Raw genomic sequence first — 10,324 nt, 5'->3', positions numbered from 1 at the left:
TTGTATTATTATTATTATTATATATAATATAAGTTAAAAAAAAAAAGTTTTAGTCATTTTTTATTTTTATTATGAGAGTTCATTGTTATTATTACCAAGATAAATTTTACTTAACATGTTGTTGTCCAAAATTAAAATAAACTAGTATAGTATTTATATAGGCAAGAACTAAAAGGACATACATACAAATATGAAAAATGTGAAAGAATATATAAACACTCGTGATACATCATTATTCCTCCATGAGTAGATAATGGTTACACTTACATCATCGTTTAGATTTTTAAAATCCTCCAAACTCTCATGAATAATGTTTTTTATTTGAGGGTAAAATTAATAATAATTATTGTAGAAGTGTAAAAAATATAAAAAAAAAAATACAATCACTCATAATGACAAGCTTTACAACTTTCATGAAGGGTTCAGCTTCAAAATCTAACACTATAATCCATAAACCTTAAATTTATATTTAACCGTCGATTGTCAATTACGTTTTATTCTTCTTACTGAATTTCATTTTTTAAATTTTCTTTTTTTAAAACATGATCATCTGGCGGATGTAAGAAGATGAACGGTTTAGATCTTTGATATCATGTTTCGATATTTACGGTTAACTGAAATACAAGTTGATGTCATGTAGTTTGTAGAAACTTTATAAACATCAAGCAATATTTTCATTAACCGTAAAACGCTAAACGATCCAAACCGTTCATCTTCATACATCCTCTAATAGATCATGTTTTCAAAAAACAAAATTTGAAAAAACAAAATTTGATGAGAAAAATGAAGCGAAAATGTAAACAACAATCAACGGTTAAATTTTGATCTATGATTTATATGATTATAGTGGCGAATTTCGAAGTTAAGTTCTTCACGAAAGTTGCAAAACTTGTCATTACGAGCGTTTATATATTTTTTCTATATTTTTTACACTTCTACATTAATTAAAAAACTATTAAAGACTTTACTTAAATAACAATAGTAAGATAAATGAGAGTAAATCTGTACCGTTAGATTATATTTCACTTGTATTATTAGAACTTTTTTTGTACAAAAAACCCCCTCATATTTTCCAATTTACCCATCTGATCAAAACAAAAACCCTAAATTCCCTTTCTCCCTTCCCACTCCTGTAACCCTCTCTCCCGACCCGCCGTCTGTTCTTCCTAGCCCCTCTCTCCCGCGGTATGTTCTTCTGGTAGCCTCTCTCAGTATCTCTTTTCTCCTCCCTCGTGCAGTGGACGCCTGGACGGAATAATTCTTGTCATCTCTTCTCTAGTCGTCACTACATCTCTGCATTCTCCAGATTCCACTCCAGGTTCGATTTTACCTCTTAATTTGGCTATTTACTTGGATGAAAAATATGTAAGACTTTGGCTATTTCGTGAATAAGTTCCGTTACTGCTTCCATAGAAACTATTCCTGATGATGCCAAGTACCATACAGCATGAAAATGAGTCTGCAACTGTTAATCTGAGTTTAGGATTAGATGTCCATCCTTCGATGTCACTCCTCGACGTCGGCAAGTTGGAGAAGAAATATGAATGCAATAATTCATTCAAACGAAATTAATGAATGAATTTGTATGATTCATATAAATACATTATACAGAGATAACTGATAGATTCTTTTCGTCTCTTTCCGTCTAAATGTTGTCACAGCCCAAAGATAACTCTTATACCAATGGCCTTGGCCTGGCATGACCAGCTTAATTCTCAAGAATGGGATTTGAGAACTGGATTTGGCACAGCCCAAAATGCGTTTTGTTGCTTTTAAGATTTTTTTTAATTTTTTTTAGCGACGTTGCTTTTAAGTTTTAAGTTGTTAATTTTGAGGCAGATTTGTAAGAATATTAAGTACCTTTTCTACTGCATATATATGTATGGATATGTGTATTGTTAAAGAAGCATGATATACAAACATATATACTTTTTGAGGTAATCTGGTAATCAGTGTTTATACTTTTAGTATGCTTATACTCTCCACTGACATGATATACATACATAAATACATATACGTGTGTGTGTGTGTGTGTGTGGAATGAAGCATATGTTAGAGTACTTAGTACTGATTACTCAGATTGCATATATGTATAGTAATGACAGAGTAGATGGGAAGGAAGCTTGCTTTTAATTGGTGGGTTAGAAGAGTTTGTTAATACTACTATTCTGTCTCTAAAATGATCTGTTCTGTTGCTTGTTAATTTTTGAGTCATTTTGCTGCCTTTGCTTTTATGGTGGTGAAAGATATTGCTCCCACATGTATGTTGATTCTGCTATATTTCTTTGAACTGCTTGTGAATTGCTGATAAAATGGTTCTTTGAACTGCTTGGAAGCCTGCACCATTCTTGCATGGCTAGAAGACTGATTTGTGTTTTGGTTCTAAACAAGCGATTGTGGGTTTGAGTCCCACTAGGCGTGCAACCTTTTTTTCACTCAAAAAAAGTATTATGTTTTTCATTTGATTATTTATAGGTTTAAAATATATTTTCCTTAACGGGTAACGGGTCGGGTCATTTTACCCGTTTAGTTTAACGGGTATTACACGACACTACCCATTAAGATATCTGGTATGATACGAAAACGACACGAACACGGAAAACATGACACGAATGCGAGGTCTACTTTTAATAGGGTTTTTTCAGAGAACACTATACCCAAGCGAGTGTTTTGTTTGGTTTTGTCATCTCCTTATTTCTCCCTCCATGACTAACTGATTGTTGCCTCTATTCGCTTTTAATAGGGGTTTTTCAGAGAACACTATAAAAATAGGGTTTAAGGTTTTTGCACTATCTGTAAACTTTGGTTGTCTCTGTGATTCGAAAGATGGGGAGAGCTAAAAAAGGCCCGAAATTTGCAGTCATGAAGAAGGTGGTCACCTCCAAAGCAATTAAAAGGTAAACACTTTTCATAATTTATTTCTTATTTGTGTTTATTTCTTCAATTTTCTGCATAAAAATTTGGAATTTTATTCGATTTTTGCTATTTGTTTTGAATTCAGCTACAAAGAGGCGGTTTTGAATCCGAACAAGAAGGATCTCACGAAAGAAAAGCTACCCAGAAATGTGTAAGTTTTTCCTTGAGTTTAATGTTTAATTTAATTTTTTTAATTAGAGGTTAAGTGGTTTTTGGGAGCAGCCTCTCCATAAATGGGGGTAAGGCTAGCCGACATTCACCTCTTCCAGACCCTGCGTAAAGCGGGAGCCTTGTGCACTGGGTACGACCTTTTTTTAGAGGTTAAGTGGTTTAGCATAATTAGTTTGGTCTTGTGATTTAGGCCAAATGTTTCTTCCGCGCTGTTCTTTAAACACAACACTGCTTTGGGACCGCCTTATCGGGTTTTGGTTGATACCAACTTCATCAATTTCTCTATCCAGAATAAGGTTAGTGTTTAAATACTAATTGTTGACATTATACATTTAATTGTTTTACTAAAATTATGTTTTGATGTGCAACGGAAGTTTTTCTATACATCTGTGTGTTTATGGTTGAAAATCTTGATACATGGTGGACTTTTTCAGTAAGTTTAATCACATTTTGCTCTTTTGATGAGTTAAAGGTATCGGTTAGAACTTAGAAATTATCTGTAGTGGTCATAGTTGACTGTTTTTCTCCTTCACTTTGTGCAGTTGGATTTGGAGAAAGGAATGATGGATTGCCTGTACGCAAAGTGTGAGTCTTAAATCACTCGTTTATTCACTTGTATAAATTTTCAATCTCCCTGGATAAATTGGTTTTGAATGCTGATTTTCATTACGAGAAATCTGTACCACGTCTTGATTGCAAATGCTGCTCTATTGGTAGCTTACATATCCTTTTGGTAATATTTTGTTTTTTTTTAACAATCTGTTTCTCTTCTGAATTGGCAGGCACTCCTTGTATCACGGATTGTGTAATGGCAGAGCTTGAGAAATTAGGTCAGAAATATCGTGTGGCTCTGAGGTATGTTCCGAACTTTGGTACCTCTTTTATTTCATTGTTAGAAGGTTTGAAGTTGTTGGATGTGCATATGCATGTGCTGCACTAATATCTATGTTCATTGTCCTGTTACTCATTTTATACTATTTCCTTTTACATTTTCTAATTATTCGATTATGATTTTTTTTCCTGTTTGTCAGGTTCTAAGATAACTGATATATTATGTGCATTAATAATTTATGCTCTTCAGTTCTCCAAAAGATTGCGTTACTAACAAAAAATTATTCTGTTCTGACAGGATTGCTAAGGATCCTCGTTTTGAGAGACTACTCTGCACTCATAAAGGAACCTATGCTGATGACTGTATTGTTGAAAGAGTTACCCAGGTACAATTTACAATCAGTAACTGCACTTTCCTGTTTTGCTCTTTGGAGTCTTTACCCCTCTTTCTAGTCAGGAATTGGGGGAGTTGGGATGGTGAAGTAGAGTCTTTAAGGCTGTCACGTTGTATTATAGTCAGTATAATAAGTAGTTGCTATCTAAAATAGATTGGTTGAACTTTTCTTGATTTATCCCTACCAAAGTTGCCGTAGCTCAACTTTTCAGCAATTTCTTCTTTCTTGGATTGTAAAATGGTATATTAAAAGTTAGATGGCTTTCGAAACAAAAAATGCATATTTTCTCTTCTGAAGCAGTTCGATAAAGACTATATTTTTAGATTTCATAGAGTGAATGTGCATCATTTGATTGTCTGTTCTGTCTATTTCTCTCTTCTTGTTAACATTTCTGGAAAAATTTACCGGCCAGATTGTGGTCCTTTGTTGATTCCAGTTGCAGCTTATCAAAATTTTCTGATGCATTCTTATGACTGACATTGACTGACCTTGTTGTTGGGTACAGCACAAATGCTACATTGTTGCTACATGCGATCGAGATTTAAAGAGAAGGATCCGAAAGGTGGAATAACAATTTAGAACCATTTTAAGCGACGCTACAACTTTAATTTAACAACTCCATAACTTTGCTTGTTTAAGTGTAGGTCCCTGGTGTGCCAATCATGTACATCACTCAACACAAGTATTCAATTGAGCGGTTGCCAGAAGCAACCATAGGTGGAGGTAGGCTTGGATACCAAAAACTCACATAAGTATTGTTAATTGCAAGGTTTTTAACCAGGTTGAGTTGTTCGGAAAGTTTATGGGCTTGTGTTATTATTTATTAATGTTGACACTGAAGTGTTTTTAGAACAAATCTAATGTGAATCTTATGGCCGGTTTTTCGAAATGTAACTAGTTTACTTGAGGTAACATAAAACATTTTGTTTTGTTGCAGCTCCAAGATTTTGATGATTGGCGTGTGACCTCTACAAAGCAAAGACTGGTTCTAGTCCGATTCTGAACAATGCAGTTCATCAAGGCTGAATTGCGCACTTTTGGGTTAGGTGAATTTTCTTCATAGGAACCTGTAAACGTTTCTAACATTTCTTTATTACAGTTATAAGAGAAGAAATCGAAGTGCACTTGTAGCAGTGTTAGTGTTATGATTTTACTTATGAAACTCTGAACTGTAGTAATTATATCCGTTTTTCGATTTGTCTAATGCAAGTGTGCAGCCACAAATAGCATAACCATGATGCATCCCACAACAAAAGCAGGGGTTATAACATAATTTTAAGACACCTTCCTGTAAATATAGTTTGACAAGATCGGCCTTTATGAAGTTGCGTACTTCAAATGCACGGAGAATGGTTGGTGTAGCTGGTAATGCGGTAGATATGAAAAGACTTGTAGAGCTCAAATTTCGGAGGATGAGTGGTTTTCAGCAACAAGAGTTAGAAAACTATTTGAGGAGCCGAGATCTGAGTTGAAAGTAGGGGTGGGCGCGATGCGGTTCGGCCCTCAAACTAGAACCGGAATTAGAAAATATCAACGGTTCGATTTGGTGCTGTTTTGCTTAAATTTATTATTAAAACCGTACGGGTGGTTTCAGCTTATGTCAGTTTACAGTTTCAAATACCAAATCATTTGTATGGCAAATCAACAAGGTATTCAAAGTTTTCTTGTATTTTTTTCTTGTTTTTTGCAAGCTTGCGTTCAAATACGTCTTCTAAAATGGTTATACAAAGTTAAAAATAAACAAATTCTTTTCAAATACTAAATCAAAATGCAAATGTCCTAGCAAAAAAAAAAAAAAACCACAATTCAAAATGCAAATGTCCATTGCTACCTACTTATGGAATGTTGGATCTGCTGCTGCTAACAGTGAATGCAATGTGGCTCCTTAGTTTTGAACCAAGCAAATTGAACCATAAATTCCATCGGATTTTGCCGAATATAATTGGTTTTGACCACTCATCTGATGACACTTGAATATTTTTTAGGTTAACACGTTTTTTTACGTGTGTTTATTGGCGAAGTGTATCCAATTCGTTGTGTAGTTTGTTTGTGACAAAATGACAGAAGAACTGGACAAGTAGGTGAGAAACTTCATAGTGCTGCGCTACTGGTGAATTTCTCACACTGGATGGGACCAAAATACAGGAGGTCTCATGCATATGTGAGACTTACGGATGACGCAGTCAAAGTGTAACTATCCAAATTTTGTCTGAGAAGTAGAACACTGATAACTTAAGAAACCATCAAAAGTTGCAAGTCGGTGAATTATTGTGTGTTGTTATCTAATAATTTCAAAACAATAAATTACTAAGTCAAGTTAATACATTCCCACTTGCATTGTCAAAACTTTGATTTGTTCGTCACTTGTTGCCTCAGCTTGTAGTTTACTTGTCAATATACATATCTTTGTAGCGTGATTGAGACGAAATGGTAGACGAATTGAGACAGCGTAATTCATATTCAATCGAAACAAAAACAGTAAAAACGGGTCAATTACTAGTATGCAAATAATAGTATAGTACATTTTAATTTGTTTTATTATTTAACCAAACACATTATCCTAACAAACTATTAAAACTTTGTTTTCCGAACCAACATTTATTCAGAGTTTGAACTACATTGCAGCTCTGGTTTTGGTGTAATTATTGAACTACAAAATTGTGGCAAATATTCGACAAAATTGTGGCAAATATTCGACATATATTGCTAGTCGAAGTGAGAAGATATTCAACAATGTTGCATTGAAACGAAATTGTAAAAAGTGCACGATGCGTTAGACAGTTAGCCTGAAGACATACTTTAGCCAGTCTACATTAAGCTCTGGCTGATCAGTGGTTTGGATAATGCTGACCGGAACTCCTAAACCTCTCCAAATGTCATGCACAGGACCTTCTTCAAGTGAATAAACCTGCAGTAATATAAACAACACGACACAAAACACCATCACATATACCTCCACAATGATACAAAACATTATACTGCCCAGAAAATCTGTATTAACACACAGAATTAGTGTAGATAAACTAACAACCAAAGGAATAATAGTAAAACTGGACCACCCATAGAACACAACTTCTTGTGTATGATCTGGTGAAAGTTTAAGTTCTTCTCGCACGAGTGAAAGTTGTTGAAATTTATTTACCAAAATAAATCTGGACCTCAATTATTCCTAACTTTACTTCGTTACGTACACAAACACTATCATCTGGAATTTGGTGGCTTTGTTTTACCAATGCAAGATAGAAAATATATAGTGAAACAGTCCTTTATTTTTCTGTAAAATTGAAGATACAAAGATACTCAAACCAAACCCCAGATTACAACTGCTTACATTCATTCAACTGAGAGATGAAATGAACTTTTCACATTGCAACACCAGCATCCATGTCCTTGGAACAATTGTTTGATGGTCTGGCTCGAGAAGGTAACCTTCTACCCTTTACTTTCTTCTTCCTAGCCAATTTATTCTCCAAGTCGTTCACTCTGCCGGTCAGGTTCGATATAGCGTGTAGCTGTTCGTTTCCGGCTTCCATGAACTTCTGCATCATTGCCCTGAGTTTCTCATTCTCTTCAATCAGCTTTCTACCACTTTCGAGTTCCGTGACATCTCCATCAATGGAAGATGCCTCGATTGCTACTTGTTTCTCAGGCAATGATTCACTCTTCTGCACTGGAGTGGATTGTATCTCACTGAAGATATCCTCCGCAACAGTTTCAGCAACATTAGGCGGTGCATTCTTGTTGTCCTCGCATTCGAGCTTGCTCTCCTGCATCTTTGCATCCTCTATAACTGTTTCTGCTCGCAGGTGCTCAGAGTCCTTTGTACTTCTCTCAATTGGCACTTCGTCCTCCATAGGCTGCCCCGAATGATGATCATGAATTATGTCCAAGGGTCCATCTTCATGCATAACATCATGAGCTTCGGTCTCAACAGGTAAGCTCAGCGCTTGGGTTTCAATCGATTCAGAGGCCAGTGGAAGAAGATCATCTTTGCGAACTTGTTCTTGCGGCTGGAGGTCTACCTCTACATCAAGAACTGAATCTGAAAGCATCTGAAAGCCGTCCTTCATGCTCTTGAGATCCAATCTCTACCTGCTTCTCTGATTGTACAATAGGTTGCTCCTCCACTGCTCCCTCTTGTCGTCGCTCTAATTGATCAGTATTTGAAGTTCCATCCCGTTGTGAAGTTACATCAAATGCCACACGATGTTCTTCTCCACTTTGTAGGGAATCATCTTCCGTCACTACTCCGACTTCTTCAATTTCCTTGGACTCATTAAGTGCATTGTGCTCATCAGTCATGCCCTGTGGCAGTTCTGCTAGCTCTTGCATCTCTGCTTCCTTTTCCGTCACATAAGCACAAGCATTTGATGAAGTCACATCTGGTGACAGTTCTACTTGTTCAACGATTTCAGGGTCCAGAATGGTAGATTCGTTTAGTGCATTGTGCTCATCAATCATGCCAGGCTCCAAAATGGTAGATTCGGTAAGTGCATTGTGCTCATCAATCATGCCCCGTGACAGTTCTGCTAGCTCTTGCATCTCTAAGTCCTTTTCCATCACACGGTAAGTGCATTGTGCTCATCAATCATACAGTTCTGCTAGCTCTTGCATCTCTAAGTCCTTTTCCATCACACAAGCACAAGCATTTGGTGGAGTCACATCCGGCAACACTTTCCACTTGTTCATCCTTTCCAGGCTCCAAAATGGCAGGTTCGTCATCAGTTACTCCTCGAGGCAACTCTCCAGGCTCTCGTCTCTACGTTTATATTAACCGCTTCGGAAGAGTTTCCTGTCAGAGTATGGTTTCCTTCTACAAGAGATAGTGATTCATTGCATTGCCCAAGCTGAGTAGAACCATTCTCCGTTTCTGCATCTCCCACCGCCATATCTCCAGTATGAGACTGTTCACCAACCACATCATCTTTTGTTTCCACAATGGGCGCAGAACAATTATCTTCAGACTTTAAGAAACTTTCCACCTGTTGCTCTTGATCACCATCTCTGCTGCAGCGTGCAACTCTCTATGATTACAACGGCCTGGTTCCTCGGCTCTCAAACCAGGCTCAGGTTCGACATTCCAAAGCATTTCCCCTTGACAATGGTCTGTGCCATGATGACAGCTATCACTGACACCATCAGGCAATCCTTCACCAAGTCCCGTCACTTCCTCTCTTCGCTGCTCTAGCTTGCAGTTACCGTTGTTGGTGTTCACACCGAGCTCCTCCATATGCTTAACAGTCCATACCCCCTGTGTCGGATTTTGAGACTTCTTAGCATTAAACTCGTCAAGCTTTTCCTGCAGAACTACAAGCTCCCTTGCCAAGGATCTTCTAATGTCTCTGGGGCTTGGTAACAAACCCTGTTGAACAACCACCAAATAACCAGATCAGCATAGTTTTAAAGCGAATCCTACAATCTAGAAACTTTTAGATTCAGGTGCCTCTTTCATTGCAAAGACCAAGAATCATCTAAGCACAAACTACACACGTCAATTACTTTTAAACGAACACTATAACAAGATGGTTCACAAATCTGTCCATCTCTAGACGTGTTTGAGTGCGTGCGTGTGCATCTATCTCCATCCTTCTCAGATTCCCGAACGGTTGGATTCCTAGAAACGTCCTCCTTAGAATTATCAGGAATCTTGGATGTGCATTTATTCAGAGTTTGAACTACATTGCAGCTCTGGTTTTGGTGTAATTATTGAACTACAAAATTGTGGCAATTATTCGACAATATATAGGGAAACGGTAAACACACATCAATTTTAGTTTCTCACACACCTCTGTTTATTCATTCTGTTGTTTTCATTTGATTTAATTTGATACAGTGGCTAGAAATAGAGAGATGTGTGAGAAGCTTGTGGAATGCAATGCAAGGTACGAGTGCCGGTTTTAGGTTTTGTGAGCTTCATACAAGCAAGCTCAATTTTAGTGATATGAGTTGGTTGTATTGTGCGACTTTTGTCCGTTTTAGTTTTGTCATTTCATACTCCGTTGATTTGATTA

General features: G+C 36.8%; 1 protein-coding gene and 1 pseudogene across 2 annotated transcripts; one reads left to right on the top strand and one right to left on the bottom strand.

Moving 5' to 3' along the window:
* Positions 1 to 1,072: 1,072 nt before the first annotated feature.
* Positions 1,073 to 5,517, top strand: LOC126630832 (uncharacterized). Of its 2 annotated transcripts, none has more exons than XM_050301804.1 (10): positions 1,073 to 1,318; positions 2,827 to 2,897; positions 3,002 to 3,067; positions 3,278 to 3,383; positions 3,630 to 3,672; positions 3,870 to 3,942; positions 4,217 to 4,304; positions 4,819 to 4,875; positions 4,958 to 5,036; positions 5,251 to 5,517. In XM_050301804.1, the coding sequence occupies exons 2-10, from the start codon at positions 2,827 to 2,829 to the stop codon at positions 5,262 to 5,264; spliced, it is 597 nt and encodes a 198-aa protein (XP_050157761.1). In that variant the 5' UTR covers positions 1,073 to 1,318; the 3' UTR covers positions 5,265 to 5,517. The 2 variants fall into 2 exon arrangements, with proteins under 2 accessions (XP_050157761.1, XP_050157265.1); XM_050301308.1 differs by having other exon boundaries at positions 1,074 to 1,318; positions 2,744 to 2,897.
* A 2,045-nt stretch (positions 5,518 to 7,562) lies between these two features.
* LOC126613894 (BAG family molecular chaperone regulator 6-like) lies at positions 7,563 to 9,702 on the bottom strand (annotated as a pseudogene).
* Between the last annotated feature and the right edge of the window lie 622 nt (positions 9,703 to 10,324).

This window comes from Malus sylvestris, chromosome 1 (assembly GCF_916048215.2).
Source record: "Malus sylvestris chromosome 1, drMalSylv7.2, whole genome shotgun sequence".
NCBI lineage: Eukaryota > Viridiplantae > Streptophyta > Magnoliopsida > Rosales > Rosaceae > Malus > Malus sylvestris.
The sequence above is the reverse complement of the archived record's forward strand: the minus strand, read 5'-3'. Positions and strand labels throughout refer to the sequence as shown.

Bases quoted from the DNA above. Each gene is read 5' to 3' on its own strand.
- LOC126630832 (XM_050301804.1), top strand. From the start codon at position 2,827: ATGGGGAGAGCTAAAAAAGGCCCGAAATTTGCAGTCATGAAGAAGGTG. The intron at 3,068-3,277 runs GTAAGTTTTTCC...CTTGTGATTTAG, and splicing joins GAAAAGCTACCCAGAAATGT to GCCAAATGTTTCTTCCGCGC. The intron at 4,305-4,818 runs GTACAATTTACA...TGTTGGGTACAG, and splicing joins TTGTTGAAAGAGTTACCCAG to CACAAATGCTACATTGTTGC.